At 40.4% G+C, this 17,144-nt stretch overlaps 1 protein-coding gene and 1 long non-coding RNA gene across 5 annotated transcripts in view; one reads left to right on the forward strand and one right to left on the reverse strand.

The window, feature by feature from the left end:
* GSAP (gamma-secretase activating protein) overlaps positions 1-12,734 on the forward strand; it is a 99,685-nt gene extending 86,951 nt beyond the window's left edge. For all 4 annotated transcript variants that reach the window (XM_032761253.2, XM_032761255.2, XM_032761254.2 and 1 more), the window contains 7 exons: positions 2,178-2,248; positions 2,764-2,858; positions 9,084-9,203; positions 10,020-10,081; positions 11,277-11,378; positions 11,543-11,642; positions 12,043-12,734. In XM_032761253.2, the coding sequence (XP_032617144.1) occupies positions 2,178-2,248; positions 2,764-2,858; positions 9,084-9,203; positions 10,020-10,081; positions 11,277-11,378; positions 11,543-11,642; positions 12,043-12,134 (642 nt within the window). In that variant the 3' untranslated portion in view covers positions 12,135-12,734. The remainder of the gene's footprint in view (positions 1-2,177; positions 2,249-2,763; positions 2,859-9,083; positions 9,204-10,019; positions 10,082-11,276; positions 11,379-11,542; positions 11,643-12,042) is intronic.
* Positions 1-16,887, reverse strand: part of LOC131380800 (uncharacterized) — a 42,167-nt gene extending 25,280 nt beyond the window's left edge. Inside the window, exon 1 of the long non-coding RNA XR_009209013.1 lies at positions 16,526-16,887. This is a non-coding gene — a long non-coding RNA (uncharacterized LOC131380800). The remainder of the gene's footprint in view (positions 1-16,525) is intronic.
* Between the last annotated feature and the right edge of the window lie 257 nt (positions 16,888-17,144).

A 17,144-nucleotide genomic window follows, 5' to 3' on the forward strand; every position in this document is an offset into this window, starting at 1 on the left:
AGTTCTGAAAATGTGGTTCAGTGAACCCATTTATGTGTTTTTCAAATTAGATTTTTGGACATCTCCCATTCTTAAATCAGTACTTGGTGCTGTAGATTGAGAAAAGGGAAATAAGGACCATAAACAAAGAGCATTTGGTTTGGAAAGTGGTTTATTGCTCTCCCTTCAAATACTGATTTATATACCCATGGATACATAGGACAATGAATTTAGTATGCTTGCCAAATGTTAATATCTCGTCTTGGCAACTTCCAGCTCCTTATTAAACAGTAAGAGATGATTTTTCTACATGGAGGTTTATGCAGACATGAGAGAACTTGAACTTCAAATCTTAATTAGTTCCAGTAGCCTAACTAGGCCAGATTCTAGCTCACTTGTATGAATACTACCATGTGAGACTGAGATTGGCAGTTCCTTACCTAGTAGCCACTTACTGAAATTTTGTGATCCAGATTAGTAACACCACTGTATGTGTAAATAGTAGTGATATGACTAGATTGAATTTTAAGGTTGTTTTGAGTCTTTGAAAAAGCATGTAGAGTTGAGGCCTGATCTTGCTTAGAATCTAGAAATAATGTTTGACAAATTCAAAAAAAGTTTGCACAGGAGAAAGAACACTCCATTATTTCTCCAAATTTGTAAAAGACCAGTATGCAAATAAGCCAGTGTGTGAACATATATTTTTCCACTGAACTCTGGAAGATTTGTTAAATTTATTAGATATAATCCTGATTTAATCATTTCATGTTTAAAGTTTTCTGCCTTTATTGCAGCCATTAGTGTTGTTTATACATAATATATTTGAATTTCTATAGTAAGGTTTGAGTTTCATAGTTTTTAATGTATTAGGAGAGGTTAGTATTCTCATGTAGTGATATTTATAATCAGGGATTTGAATCTTTCTTAAGTCTCCTTCTCCATAGAACTGTACCAAGGAACTCACTTGATGAATGTGTTACTGATCCTCCCCATGTTGACATTAACATTTTTTTTTTAAACTCACAACACACAGTGATTTAACACATCTACCTATCACCTTTATTTCTGTTGACTTGAAGTCTTACTTCCCAAAGTGCTAAGAAGGGTTTCCATTCAAGCGTCATTTTTCTCCATCGTTAATAACATAAATTTTAACACTAGTTTGTGTTAACAGCCTGTAGAACCAATAGGCCCAGAAATGATACATATGAAGACTCACAAAACTCAAGGTCCCTGACATTGACTCAGCAGTCACTGATTGAGGCCGCATCTCCCTGCCCCTGCCCAGCAGCCACCAGTCATGCCTTCTGCTCCCCTCTAAGGAGAGTGGCTGGCATCCTTTCTAAAACATATGCAAGGAAGTTGCTGCAGAACCTGATTATACTGGTTACATGTTAACTTACTTGATTTCAGCCAAAGAGAAACTGAGGATCTGTATCATTGAGGATAGCGTTTGCCTGTGAGTCTATGGAGATCCTTCTGCTTTGCCCCGTTTTTAGCTCACACAATGTGTGGATTCGTGGCTGATAACTCCATAGGGACTGCTCTTCTGCTGGCAAACTTGCTGCAGCGTTAGAATGGGTTTCTGGATAAAGCTCTGAGACAAAGAAGGCTACCTACTTTGGTTGATTAGTTCCAGTCAGTGTGCTAACCAATTCTTACAACAACCCTATGAAATATTTCCCCTCACTTTGCAGATGAGGACACTGCAATTTGGAGAGGGTGGGTAACTTGTGTAGGGTTACACAACTAGTAATGTATAGAATCTGGACTTGATACCAGTCTTACTTCACAGCTCACGATCATGACCTCCATTCTGTGTCTCTTTTCTTCTGACTGTCCACTGTTGGCTCTTGCGTTGTGACAGGCCTAGAGCAAACCCTGTAGCACTTTACCTTCACTGATGGATGAGGGTCTGTAAGTGTGAGTGGTGGGGCCAGTTAGCTGGGCTGGGGAGGCTGAGCTGGGGCACTGCCCACACAAACAGAGGATGCTTTGTTAGATTCTGGTGCACATTTTCAGTCTTTCCATTTTGGGTTCAGTGCTTCAGAATTGACCTCAGAAAGGCTAGTTGTGTGTCTGGATGCAGCCTGAATGCCACCTGCCCTGAAATGCTTATCTGAGTTGTGGAGGCCTAGCTGTGGGGCCCTTGAGGGAAGGAATGGAGCAATGGTTAATGGACTGTCTTCACCCTCCAGCTGGATCTCATTTGCCACATCGTAGAAACCAGTTGGAGGAAACATAATCTTCATTCCTGGGTTCTTCACTTGTACGCAAGTATTTCTCGCTTTTATCATGGTGTACAAAGAGTGGAAACAACTCTGTTTTAGCAAAACACTTTTGAAATGTACTAGTTCAAATCAGTTCTCACCAGCTTCAACACCATCTAGCTTAATTCTATACTCAGCATTTAAAGTTATGCCCCCCTGCATGTGTACCCTTTAATGTATAATAAAAGCTAAAATTAAAAAAAAGTTATGCCCCTGTTACTTTATCCATCCTCTTTCCCTGGCACATGGTTGGTGACAGGGGAGGGACAAATGAGCCCAGTACTGCCAAGAAGGGGAATTTCACTTAATACAATGTGTAACATATGTTCCTACTCTGATTAAATTCTAGGCATTAGGCTGATGGTCACAGTCATATTTATGGGGCTTTCTACAAGGCATAGCATTTCATGATTAGCATGAACCCTTGTGTAGTACTCAAAGCCACTGCTTAGGACAAATGGAGCATCACAGATGAGCTCCTTGGCTGACGTGCTGCTTTGTTTTTTTTACCCAGCAATAGTCGTGGCAGTGCTGCTGAATTTGCAGTTTTTCACATCATGACCAGGATTCTGGAAGCTACAAACAGTTTGTTTTTACCTCTGCCTCCTGGTAAGTGTTGGCTCTTTTGTCCTTTGGTATAATAAATTTATTTCTTCTTCATATGGGCCCTTGCCTTTGGTACATTGTAAGTTTGATGATGAGACTTGTGTATGAGAAATTGTGTATCTCGTGTCACTGTGAGTGATGGGCCATTGGGTTGGTCTCTGCTGACCACAGCTCCTCTGACTACTAAACTATGATGTAGCTTATTACTAACTTTAGGGAATCTAGGCTTACCCCATGCAGCTTTCTAGGATAATTTGAACCAGTAGAGCTAATTCAGGGAGCTCTGTCTCTGATGTCTCCAGGCCTAGTTTATCTGATTGAGATGTCTGAAGATTAACACTGGGAAGTGGGTCTGGCTTGGTGCCAAGAATTGAACTGATTCTTATGTGCTTGGAGGCTAAAAAATTCCCTTGGAATTTTTAAATAGGATCAAGTCAGGCCACAAAACATCCTGGGGAGATGTATATGCAGTCATTCATTTAATTGGTCATTTGTTCATTTAGTCAACAAACATTTGTTGAGCAACTATGACATGACAGGTAATGTGCTAGAAATTAGAGCAATTACAAAGATTAGTAAGAGTCTAGTTGGGAAGATGTACATAGAAATCAGTATCCATTATGAGAAATAAGCCCCTGTTAGCTATAAACTGTCTTGTGCTCATTACATACCAGTTCATTTTTTTATTGTGTAAGAACACTTGACATGATACCCTCTTAACAAATTTTTAAATGCACAATACAGTATTGTTAAATATAGGTACAATGTTGGATAGCAGGTCTTTAGAACTTACTCATCTTTCATAGCTGAAACTTTATACCCGTTGAACAGCAATTACTTATATCCTACTCCCCAGTTCCTGGCAAGCACTGTTCTACCTTCTGTGTCTATGAGTTTGACTACTTTAGATACTGCATGTAAGTGGAATCATGCAGTATCTGTCCTTCTGTGACTGGCTTGTTTCACTTAGTGTAATGACCTGAAGTTTCATCCATGTTGTCACACAGAGCAGGATTTCATTTTCTAAGACTGAGTAATACTCCATTGTATATTCTACACTTTCTTCATCTGTCAGTGGACATTTAGGTTGTTTCCCTATCTTGGCTATTGTGAATATGTTGTGATAAACATGGGAGTGTATACATATCTCTTCAAGATCCTGATTTCAATTCTTAGGGATATTTATCCAGAAATGAGATTACTGGATCATATATTGATTCTTTTTAATTTTTTGAGGAAACTCCATGCTGTGCGCCACAGTGGCTGTACCACTTTACATTCCCACCAACAGCGTATAAGGGTTCCAATTTCTCCACATTCTTGACAACACTTAGATTGTGGTTTTTTGATAGTAGCCAACCTGAGAGATGTGAGGTGATATCTCATTGTGGTTCTGATGTGCATTTCCCTGATGATTAGTGATGTCGAGCATATTTTCATATAAGTGTTGGCCATTTGTCTGCAATCTTTGGAGAAATGTCTATTCAAGTCCCTTGCCCATTTTTTAATCTGGTTGTTTTCTTGCTATTGAGGTTTGAGTTCCTTATATGTTTTAGATATTAACTCTTTGTTAGATATATGGTTTGCAAACACTTTTTGTCATCCTGTAGGTTTTGCCTTTACTCTGGATCGTTTCCTCTTATATATATATATATATATTTTTTTTTTTTTTTTATACTTTTAGGGTACATGTGCACAACACACAGGTTTGTTACATATGTATACATGTGCTGTGTTGGTATGCTGTACCGATTAACTTGTCATTTACATTAGGTATATCTCCTAATGCTATCCCTTCCCCCTCCCCCCACCCCACAAAAAGCCCAGGATTGTTTCCTTTGCTGTGCAGAAGCTTTTTTGTTTGGTGTAGTCCGTCTTACATATTTTTGTTTTCATTGTTTGTGCTTTGGATGTCATATTCAAGAAATCATTGCCAAGACCAATGTCAAGAAGCTTTCCCTCTATGTTTCTTCTAGGGGTTTTTCAGTTTCGGGTCTTATGTTTAACTTTCTAATGCATTTTGAGTTGAATTTTGTTTATGGTAAAGATAAGGGTCCCATTTCATTCTTTTGCCTACCGACAGTTTTTCCAACACCATTTATCAGAGATACACGATCCTTTCCCCATTGTGTGTTCTTGGTGCTTTTGAAGATTAGTTGCCTGTATATGAATGGGTTTATTATTGCATATAAGTTCTAATGAGTGTTAAACTTTATGATAGCTGTAACTACATATCAGCTGATTTTTAGTTACTTCATTCATATATATTCATCCATTCATCATTTGTTCATTCCTTCATTTTAGGCCAACATATATATGATACTCATTTTGTGCCAGGTACTGTTGAAAGTACACACAAATTAGTACACTTAATTTTCATAAAAACTGTAACTGGTAGAAACTTAAATTGGACCACATTAAATTGTCAGTGTCCAACCATTTTTTGGCCAACAAAAATGGCACTTTCATGTGGTTCCACTTAATATTATTCCCATTTTATAGATGGTGAAACTGAGGCCAGAAAGGTTAAGTAATTTGCCTAAAGTCATATTAACTATTGAGTGACAGAGCTGATATTCAAATCCAGGCAGTCTGGCTCCAAAATCCATGCTGCTTCTTGAATTTTATATTCCAGTTGAATTAGTTGATGTTGAAACATGGGCTATTTATGGGCCTAAAGAATCCTTACAGCATATGCTGCTCTGCATTTATGACACATCTGATACGATTTGGAATCCTTCATTCTTCATCTACCTTATTTAATGTCTGTCTGTAGTGGCAGTACAAATGGAGTTGAAAGGGACCATTCGTGAGGGGAATGGATGGTTTAAAATTATCCCAATGGAATATGAGTTATGAGGTACACCCTAGAAAGAGTGAAGGATTTCAGGAAAACTACCTTTGTGGCTTAAATTCTTAATTGTTTGTTGTTAACACAAAAAATTTGGTAGGGAAATAGATTGACAGTTTCAGATTTGTTCATTACAGATATTCAAGCTTCTTTTGAAAATAAATGAAACTGACTTACTGGGGACATTGTTATGCCTGGAGATCATAAAAATCCACTTTCTACCCAACTCACATTCCTTCACAGGGATAAGGAGGGAAAACAAAGATGTTATCCATAGTGATCGAGAATTATTATAAGTAGACTTATGGCTTGTGTCTGTGGGTCAGGTAAGGAAAAGGTGTTTCTCATTTTTTTTAAAATTATACTTTAAGTTCTAGGTACATGTGCACAATGTGCAGGTTTGTAACATAGGTGTACATGTGCCATGTTGGTTTGCTGCACCTATCAACTCGTCATTTACATTAGATATTTCTCCTAATGCTGTCCCTCCCCCAGCTCCTGACCCCATGACACGTCCTGGTGTGTGATGTTCCCCCCAACACCTTGTCCAAGTGTTCTCATTGTTCAATTCCCACCTATGAGTGAGAACATGCGGTGTTTGGTTTTCTGTCCTTGTGACAGTTTGCTCAGAATGATGGTTTCCAGCTTCATCCGTGTCCCTGCAAAGGACATGAATTCATCCTTTTTTATGGCTGCATAGTATTCCATGCTCACTCCTTTTCTCTTAAATGTTTATGTCCATCATGTGACATGGAAATAGAGGTGGGGAGGTGACACTGGATCATGTGTGTGTGTGTGCATGCTTGTATGAATTCAGGGTGTTTCTATATGCACATGCATAAGTGTGCTTGCTTTCCAGGCCTATTGGACTAATGAGGACTATTTGAGTTACAGTTGTCAGAGACTTGTAACATGAATTGGTTAAAGTTAAGAAGAGGATGGGAGACACAAGAAGGAAGTCAGGGTTTAGAGCTAGGGCATTTGCTTTTAAAAAAAGGAACTGTATTGCACTTGCTGGCTAGAGGAGGCCAGGAGCCCTGGAAGATGAAGACTAAAGTTGGGTGGAGCTGATGACTAATTACAGCCAATTTGCTCTGTTGCTCAGAGCTGATGTACAGAGGCCAAGAACGGGTCCCTGAACTTGGGATGGTGCCCTGGGGATAGAGGATGAAGGGTCATCAGGGATCTTTAGGATATGAACACAGGGCTGGAGAGGGAAATTTGAATCCAGAAAATCAATAATCTAGTGTAAACTTTTCTTCAGAAATAATTTTGTAACTTTTTACTAAGTTTTGTGAAGAATTTCCAAATCCATTTGAAAAACTTTGTTGTTAATTAACTAGTAAAATAGTGGCGTTTTTTTGGACTCAGGGAAGCTAGTGGACTCATCCTGTTAGCCCATCAACACATGCTTGTGGGCAGAGCCTGTACTTCATCTGACCCTTGATGTTACAAGGACTTAGGACTGTGCGCCATGGCTTGTGATTCATGTGTTTAGAGAGAGAAAATCCCATGATTTCTCTGAATCCAAGCCCTGCTCGTTGGGCATCATCCTTTTGTCAGGTACCCTCCCTAGAGTAGACTATGATTCCTCTGTCATTCCCACATTCAATCAGTTGCAAAGCCTGTACATGTCACCATACCTCTCTGATTCAGTACCTCCATTACCTCTTATCCATGTTCAGGCAATAGCTTCTCTACAGGTGTTCATACCTTCTGTAGCAAATTGTTACTCCAACTCATTCTTGGCCTGTTGCCATATTAATATCCCAATGGTAAATCTTCTGTCCTGCTTAAAAACTTTCATTACCTCCTCAAAGTCTCTCAAATTAATAAGCCTCTGTCATTCAGGATTCAACCTCTGTCACCTGCACTCATAAGCACAGAACTGGTCACATTTTTTAAAAATGTCTATTTTTTTGTAATTGATTGTCTGCCTCCCCCAGCAGACTGCAAGGTGTACGGGAGCAGCAATTGTGCCTGTTTTGCTTATTTTTATACTCTTAGCCCCTTGCCAGGTGTGTGGAAGGGATGTGCTGAATAAATTAGCTTTTCCAACCTTACCTCTTAATCTTTCTCTCCTCTAATATGATTCCAACCCAGCTGGATCATTTGCTATTTTCTGAATATGCCCTATGCTTTCTTATCTTCAGACCTCTGTTCATGTTCTATTAACACAGCTGCCAGTTATTAACAGTGATACTATGGTTGAAAGCCTACCCTACAATCACACAGTTGATGCAAATTTCAACTTACACATTATTATTTCTGTGATCCTGGGCAAATTTCCTCGTTCTTGTGAATCTTGGCTTTTGGTTTTTCCGTTTATGAAATGGGAATCTAGTAATTCCCATCCCATAGTTTTGTATGAGGATCAGATGAGCCAGGACACAGGTTGAAAGCCTTGGTACATGTCCAGTATGGGTCGCTATTGTTATATTGCATGCTAGGCTCTTCACAGACCTGGCTCTAGTTCTCAAAGCAGCCCTGTGGGAAAGGTACTGGTGGTTCCAATTTAGAGATGAAGAAATGGAGGCTCAGAAAGGCTTAGTTGTCTGCAGCTGGTGAGTAATACAGCAGGATTCTGGCCTAGGGCTGCTCATGCCAAACCTGGCTTTTTCTACTGTCCCCACTCATTTCCACTCATAGGAATTGCATCTATCCTTTGAAGCTCCCCGCAAATGCCATCACTTCCAAGAGAGCTGTTTTGATTCTCTCCTGGTCTGATACCTTCTCCCATGCATGATGTTTTTATCTGTTGTCAGTAGTAGTACACTTAGAGATCTGGGTTTCTGTGGGTAGCTCTACCCATGAGACAGGCTTGAGAATGCCTACCTTTCAATTGAATTCCTATAAATTTGCTATCTGGCCATATTGTCTTAATTCTTTCTTTTCTGTACTTTAGTCCAAGTAGACTCTAAAAGCCTTTCTCTAGGGCATACCCAGAGATCAGCCATATGAACTATTGCCTTGTGGTCCAAATTTGTTTCCCTTCAGCAAAATGGTCCTCATCCCAACAACCTTTTAGTCTGGACATATGAAGTCTGAAATGCTTCTGTACTCTTTTGCTATCTTACTGTAGAATCACAAACATATCAAACTGTAAAACCATTGAGTAGGCCTTGCTCTGTTTTTGTGCAGGAAGGGACCCAAGGAGCAAGGATTGTATACTTACCGGAAACTTACTATAGACCTAGCATGATATTTAGTTATGAATAATACACAGAAGGAAACTTGGACCTTGTTTTCAAGAAATTCAGTTGGTTCCAGGCACCAAGCACTGAACTAAGTGCTTTATTAACATGATCTAATCCATTCCCTCGGGGCTGCTGGAGATGTTGGCTGACTGTGTTTACCCTCTGGATCTCTCATCCTAGGTTTTCATACTCTGCACACCATCCTCGGGGTCCACTGTCTCCCTTTGCATAACCTGCTGCATTGCATTGACAGTGGAGTGTTGCTTCTCACCGAAACAGCTGTCATAAGGCTCATGAAAGGTAAGAAGCCCTGAGTTTGCCAGAGTGCTAGTTCCAGCCTGAGCACCACCAAGGCTAGCTTCTTGGGTGTGCAACCTGTGCAGTCACAAAGAGCCTGGCTGCACTCAGAAGAGTGCCCTGCTCAGTTTAATGCTGCATTACATCTTGAAATTCTTAGTAATATTTGAACAAGGGCTTGCTCATGTTCATTTTGTGCTGAGCCCCACAAATTATACAGCTGGTCCTGTGAGCACAATCCATTCCCTGTAATCATCTTTTGGGCCAATTTAAAGTGTCTGAGCCCTTCACGAGGTCCCAAGGGACTTTTCAATCCACATACAACTATTAGATTCCTTTTCTGTGCAAGAGGGCACTTGAGGCTCCGAGCCTCTGCAGGCTCCTTTCTCAAGAAAATGTCACGAAATGGCTTACTTTCAGCTGATTAACTCTGTCATCTCAAAGTTAGACTAGAAATGCAAGGAAAATTATCGAGAGGGGCAATTAAATGAATTTGAACTTTAAATTCTATAGTATAATCACTCAAATTATTCAATTGTATTTTAAGATGATTTTTGTTTATATGAAAGCATTTGTCATTCCTCAAGGTACCTTCTGTTTTTAGTCAATAAAATTGCTTTGTACCTGGCAGCCTGTTATAGAAAAATCCCTTTTTATTCAGAGAGTCAGAGTAAAATTTCCAAAATGCTGTTAGATTAGCTTGAGAATACACAATTGGGATATGTCTTATCAAGATGAACCGCTCAAGTATTAATATTAACTTGCTGAAGTATCAAAATGGGTATTTGTTTCATTTGTCAATCTCTAACTTTCTTGTAGATCTGGACAATACAGAGAAAAATGAAAAACTGAAATTCAGTATCATTGTGCGGCTTCCTCCGGTAATCCTGAGTTACATTTTATTTTCTCCCTAAGCTTTGGCATGACCCTCCTTCAATTTCTTCTTGCAAAAAGAGCATTTACTTGCTTTGGGTTAAAGTCAATTGAATCGTTTCACTTTTCAACGCTTCCAAGAAATCCCACCCATCCTCAGCCCTCTGTCAGCTGTTTCCCACTTGGCCTACAAAGCACTTGCTCTCTGGCTCTGCCCTGCCTTGGCACAGTCCAGTGAGAACATTAAGCCATTTTTGCCTCTTAGGAAACCACACTAATATTTACATCTGAGTCTGAGAGGGAGGGAGAGGGGAAACGTGCTTTTGGCATTTAAACAGATTTAACTTGGATACATTTGAATACAGGTGAGGACAGAAGGTTCTAGAACTGTATTTCCCCTTACTGCATTTCTACCATGGTAGGAAGACATTCCCAGGTCAAAGGAAGAATGAGAAACACAAGGGAATATCAACACTCAGAGTCAGAGATACTATGAAAATATGAAATTCCACAGCAAGGTCTTCCGAGCCTCTAATTCTGCAAACTTCCTGACCTGAAGAGCCTCAGCCAGCTCCATCTGCTGTGTACACGCCTTGCACCTCTGGCACTGTCCTCTCACGAACGGCTGTCTGTTGCCTTTCTGGACCTAATCGCCCTGCTCTGTAGCAGCCCTTGCCCCTCACTCAACAGGCTTACTGAAGCAAAGGCAAGAATAGAAAACAAAGCATATTTTCCATAGCTAGATCTCTCTGGGAAACATTGCTGAATATTTAGTTTGGTCTCCAAATTTGTTTATTTCCCCAATACTCTTAGGGAATTAAAATTTTCTAGGCAAGACAATGGCAGAGAAGTTGATATAAACATGCCTACACCCCTTTAGTTTCCTGTCAAAACATCAGAGTTGGCATGCCCATCTCTGGTTTTGAAGAGCAGCAGATAAACTCCATTTCAGTAAAAGGGTTTAGCAATATCAGTGTATAAACCACTTTCCTCAGTGTAGCATTTGAGAGAGTATTTACTCCTTCATAGAAACTTCATAGGAACATGGCATTTCTCCAAGGGTCCTTAATCATCAAGGGCCTGTCTTAGACTAACCAGCTACTTTGGAATAATACTTTTAAAAATTATGAATAGATATAAGCTATGTTTACTTAATATAGTGTGCGGTATATTCTCTACATTTTTTTTCAATTTGCATGATAGCTTATTGGTCAGAAGATTTGTAGACTTTGGGATCATCCTATGAGTTCTAACATCATTTCGCGGAACCACGTGACACGACTGCTTCAGAACTACAAGAAACAGGTGAGTGAGTTTCTCTGCAAGCACAGCCAACTAAATGTTCTTAGGATCCTGTTTGCCCATGACAACATATCTGTATGGACAGCAATTACAGTTCTTATCACTTTATTTTAAAATTGTGCTTATTGTGGAGAACCAACTTACACCAGAAGTGGTTTCCCTTTTAGCCTCGGAATTCTATGATTGACAAGTCATCGTTCAGTGTAGAATTTCTGCCTCTGAACTACTTCATTGAAATTCTGACAGATATAGAGTCCTCCAATCAAGGTAATTTACTCCCCTGTTCTCAGGGTCTTTCCACTTTTCCCTTGACACATCAGTCCTTCCCTATTCACTTCTTTGAACTGTTTTCTTTCCAAAATCCTTTTAACATACAAGTAGGCCCTTATAGCAATTGGTTTACATTAGCAGTACCCAATTTACTACCTAGAGTAAATTACCAAATAATCATCTCTGAAGTTTTAAAAGAGTCAAGAGGTTTAAAGCCCATTTGGTTGATGCAAATGTTCTTGGTGCTGAAGTTTAATAAAATTTAAGAACATATTCTTAAAAAATTCATTTTACTAAAATACAATTATGATTTTAATGAGCTGTGAGCACAAAGTTATAAATGTTTCAGGGCCCCATAGTAACCCTTTTTCCCTGCCCCCTCCCCATTTTTTTCCAGCCCTGTATCCTTTTGAAGGATGTGACAATGTGGATGCAGAATTTGTAGAGGAAGCAGCTCTGAAACACACCACCATGCTTTTAGGCTTATGAAAAAGAAAATGCAATTGGATCTGCTGCTGCCATTTTAATCTTGCTCATTAACCTTACTCCTTTGAGAATTCTTTAACAATATTTAAAATTGGTAACAAAAATAAGAAATTGTTCAGCCATCTGAGTTTCAGGTTGGTACACGTTCAGACAGAACTGCTGTATCACATTCCAATTTTGAATAGCCAGTGAGCAATCAAGTGTAGAGAAATGACAAATGGCCTAAGAAGGCATACAGTGGCATAAATGATGCTCTTCCTAGTAGCTTAATAGGCCACAAGCTAGTTTCTGTTGCACTCTGAAATAAAATATGCTTTAAAAATGTAGGGAACAGTGCTTAGAAAAGCAAAAACTAGGTGTGTCATTGAAATAATAGGCAGAAAAATTAAATGTTACATAAGAACACTATTTGGAAAGAGGCTCCTTTTAAAAACTGAATTTGTACTAAATCAGATTTGCCATGTCCAGTACAGAATAATTTGTACTTAGTATTTGCAGCAGGGTTTGTCTTTGTGAATTCAGATGAAACGTATTTAATTTTTTTTATTTATAAAAGGTTGATTTAGGAATATTTTGTCAGTCATTAAAAAACCTGAAAACAAAGTTTTGGCCTGACTTTCCCTGTTTTTTGAATGTAGCCTTCTTATTGAAGCCAAGAATCATGAGACTATAAACATTTTCTCCAAAGGCCTCCATGTGACACCTAACTCATTGTACCATTTCTTTTTTTCGCTTTTCCATAGTGATTTCATTCTAACCCATAAATACAGCTGCAGCCCAAGGTCAGCCCACAACCCTTTGCTTTTCTGTCTTCAGACTGAATTTGAGATTTTAATGATTATAAATATCATTAGCTGGTATGATCATTCAACTTCCTGTCTAAAATCATTTTGTTCTAAAAATTGTCCTGTCTTATAGAATTACCCTTTTTGTTCAAATACTTCATTGTCACCAATACTCAAAATCTTGGAGCCTAGTCAATGCGGTGCTGATTCTTACTCTTGATAAGGTCATTATCTTTCAATCCCTGCTTTCATTCATTTCTTTGCATACCTGGATTGTTTTAGTTGCTCCCTAAGGTCTAAATTTATCTGAAACATATTTGAGATAAACACTAGTTTGATCTGGTCACTCTGCTCATAATCCTTTAATAACTTGCCATTCATTATAGGATAAAATTCAAACTCCTTGACATTCAAGGTGTCCCAAATTCCTGCCTTATATAATATGAACATTTTCTTCCAGCCAGGTCAGTTCACTGGGCCTTGAACACAATTCTTGTCTTAGTTCCAAGCCTTTCTTTAGGTTATTATTTCCCACACCTGGATTCCCTCCTCTGTTAAAATCTTATTCATGCTTAAGGGTCAGATAAACAGTTCTGTGATCCAGGTCATTCTAGCACCTGGTGGCATCTTCCTTCTGAGCCAGTGCCATGCATTGTAATATTTAACTATCCTTCCCTTTGTGATGTTATTTTTCTATTCTTAGGTTGCTCAAACTTCCTATGTGTGTATTTTTGAATCCCTAATGAGGTTACCAATTCCTACAGTACAGGAACTATGCTTAAATATGCAGTATTTCTTATTTTCAAAGGCACTCCCAAGTAATTGCTTTATGACTCACCAAGCAGGTAAGGTTTAGGCTGAGAGACATTAAATTTCTTTTAAATCTGGCAGGATTAGGACCTTGTACAGATGAATTTAGTAAAATAAAGGGATGGAATATTTCTCACTCCCAGAGTTGCAAAATAAAGTATGAAATAAAGATACTTTCACCCCCTTCCCTCCAGAAACACCACTGGGCCAGCTAAACAGTCATGCAGCCATGTCATGGGCTTGAGAAACAGCCCTGGGCCCACCCCTGGCAGACATACCCCCAAGCTAGCTGAGCAGCTCTGTGCCCACGAACTGGACCTGAGAAATGGCCCCATGGGCTACCCCTAACCGACATGATCCCAGGCTAGCTGAGCAGCCTTGCACCCACATACTGGGCTTGAGAAGCAGCTCCATGGGCTGCTCCCAGGCTGGCTAAGCAGCTATATGCCTGTGTCCTGAGCCAGAGAAACAACAGTCCCGTGGACCACCCTCAGCAGACACATACCCAGGCCAGCTGAGATGCTGTATGACCATGTGCCAGGCCTGAGAAACAGCCCTGTGAGGTGTCCCTACCAAACATGCCTCCAGGCCAGCTGAGCAGCTGTGCGTCTGCATACCAGGCCTGAAAAACAGCCCCATGGGCCACTCCTCATAGGCACATGTCCTGCCAAGCAGACTTGCACCTGTGCCATAGCCCTGATGATAAACAGCCCCGTAGGCCACTCTCAGCAAATGTGCCCCTAGGCCAGCCATGCAGCATTGTGCCTGCATTCAGGGTGTGAGAAACAGCCCCATTGGCTGCCCCTGGCAGAAACGTCCCTAGGCTGACTGAGCAACCACATGCCCATGTTCCCAGCCAAAGTAAAAGCTGCGTGGCTCCAACTTCAGCAAGCCAGACTCCAAGTTGGCTGATCCACCATGTGCATGCATCTGCCCTCAACCTGAAAAATAGCCTGGTGAGCCCACCCCAGTTGCCACAAACTCTCTCAACCTAGGCCACTGAGAAACATCACTAGTGTGGATTGCAGCTGAAGAAACTTTAAAGATAGCACACTGCTCCTTCCAGCTAGAATGAAGGCCAATGCACTCCATTGAACTGACACTCCACAACTCATTTATACAAGTAAGTCTTTCCCTGTGAAACCTCCATAAAATTGGAAGAGCTGATTTTTCCACCAGATGCATAGAAATCAATGTAAGGACATATCAAACATGAAAAAGTAAGGAAACATGACACCTTCAAAGGAAAACAATTCTCCAGTAGCAGACCCCAATTATAACAAAATATAGGAAATGCCAAAAAAAAATCAAAATAATAGTCCTAAGGAAACTCAGATTCAAGAGAATACAGATACATAATTCAACAAAATCAGGAAAACAATTCATGATTTGAATGAAAATCCAACAAAGAACCAAACAAATCCTACAGCTGAAGGATTCAATGAATGAAAAACACAATTGAAGACTGCAACAACAGACTAAACCAAGCAGAAGAATTTCTAAACTTCAAGTATTCTGAAATAATACAGGCAGACAGAAAAGAATAAAAAATAATGAAGAAAGCCTATAGGATTTATGGAAAACTATTAAGTGAACAAATAATCATATTATGGGCATTCCAAAAGGAGAAGAGAAAGGAAAAGGTGAGGGAAACATATGTAATGAATAGAAGACTTCACAAGTCATGAGAGAGAGGTGGACATCCAGGTCCAGGAAGCTAAAAGAACCACAAATAGATTCAACCCAAACAGGTCATCTCCAAGGCACATTGTAGTCAAATTGTCAAAAGGCAACAATAAAGAATGCTAAAAGCAGCAAGAGAAAACTGTCAAGTCACATATAAGGGAAACCCCATTAGATTAATAGCAGATTTCTCAGCATAAAACTTCAGGCTAGGAGAGAATAGGTTGATATCTTCAAAGTACTGAAAAAAAAAAAAAAGCCAACAATATTATATCCAGAAAAGCTATCCTTCATAAATGAAGGAGAAATAAAATATTTCACAGACAAACTAAAACTAAGGACATCTCTCACCATTAGACTGGCCTTACATGAAATCCCATAAGAAATACTCAAGGGAGCCTTACATCCGGAAGTGAAAAGACAATCGCCATCGTCATGAAAATATGTGAAACTGGCTGGGCATGGTTGTTCACACCTGTAATCAGCACTTTGAAAGCCCGAGGTGGGGAGATCACTTGAAGCCACAAGTTCAAGGCCAGCCTGCACAACATAGTGAGACCCTGTCTCTACAGAAAAAAAAAAAAAAATTAAAAACATGCAAAACTGGCAAACTCATTAGTAGAGCCAGTACACAAAAAGAAAGGAATCAAACCTTATTACTACAGAAAACCATCTACCCACAAAAGTAAATAAGAGGAAGGGACAAAGAATAAACAAAACAACCAGAAAACAATCAATAAAATGACAGGAGTAAATCCTCACCTGTCAATAATAACCTAAAATGTAAATGGATTAAATCCCCCATTTAAAATATGTAGACTCAGTGGGTGGATCATGGCAGACAGGATGCAGGACTAGATTGAAGCTCCGGAAGAGCAGCATGCAGAGGCTTGCATTATGAATTTTAGCTCCAGATCAACTGTAAGAACAGACCAGCAATCCTGAGAGGACCCATAGACCCTCTGAAGGAAGCAGACTGCTCCTGCAGGACCTGGGAGACACCCCAAATACTGTGAGTGCCCCAATCGCGGAAATGGGAAACAGAGACCCTCCTCTCCCGGACACAAACCCCCACTGGAGAAGCTGAAGGTCTGTGAGAGAAGTTCCCGACCTTACCTGGAGCTGAGCCAAGTTAGAGAGCCGAGCTGAGCGAAATACAGGGGTAGAGGAAGTAGCAGAAAGGCACTGGGAGCTCGCTGGATCCCCAAGCAGCCCATTCCTGCCTGGCACCACAGGGATCCATCAGGATGGTGGCCAGAGGAGCAGGAGGTAAGACTACAGGGAGAAGGACTTCTCTAGCTGAACTTTGTAACAATTTGAACGGGGCCAGAAGCCTCCTGGCCAGAACTCGGGGGAGGGCACGAAACCAGCTTGCGGACTTCACAGGCGGGGAAAGAAAGCCCTTTTCTTTTGCAGCTGGGAGGCAGAAAGCCTTGGGCAAGTTTTCAAGCCCGACTTGCCCTCCGCCTGGAAACAAGACTTGGGGCTGTAGTGGGTGGCACGGTGGGAGTGAGACTGGCCTTTCGGTTTGTATGGGAGCTGGGTGAGCCCTGTGACTGCCGGCTTTCCCTCACTTCCCTGACAACCTGCATGACTCAGCAGAGGCAGCCATAATCCTCCTGGGTACACAAATCCAGTGACCTGGGAATCTCACCCCCCTCCACCACAGCAGCTGCAGCCAGACCTGCCCAAGGAGAGTCTGAGCTCAGACACACCTAGCCCTGTCCCCATCTGA

Source organism: Hylobates moloch, unplaced genomic scaffold (genome assembly GCF_009828535.3).
Source record: "Hylobates moloch isolate HMO894 unplaced genomic scaffold, HMol_V3 SCAFFOLD_1, whole genome shotgun sequence".
In the NCBI taxonomy this organism is placed as follows: Eukaryota; Metazoa; Chordata; class Mammalia; order Primates; family Hylobatidae; genus Hylobates; species Hylobates moloch.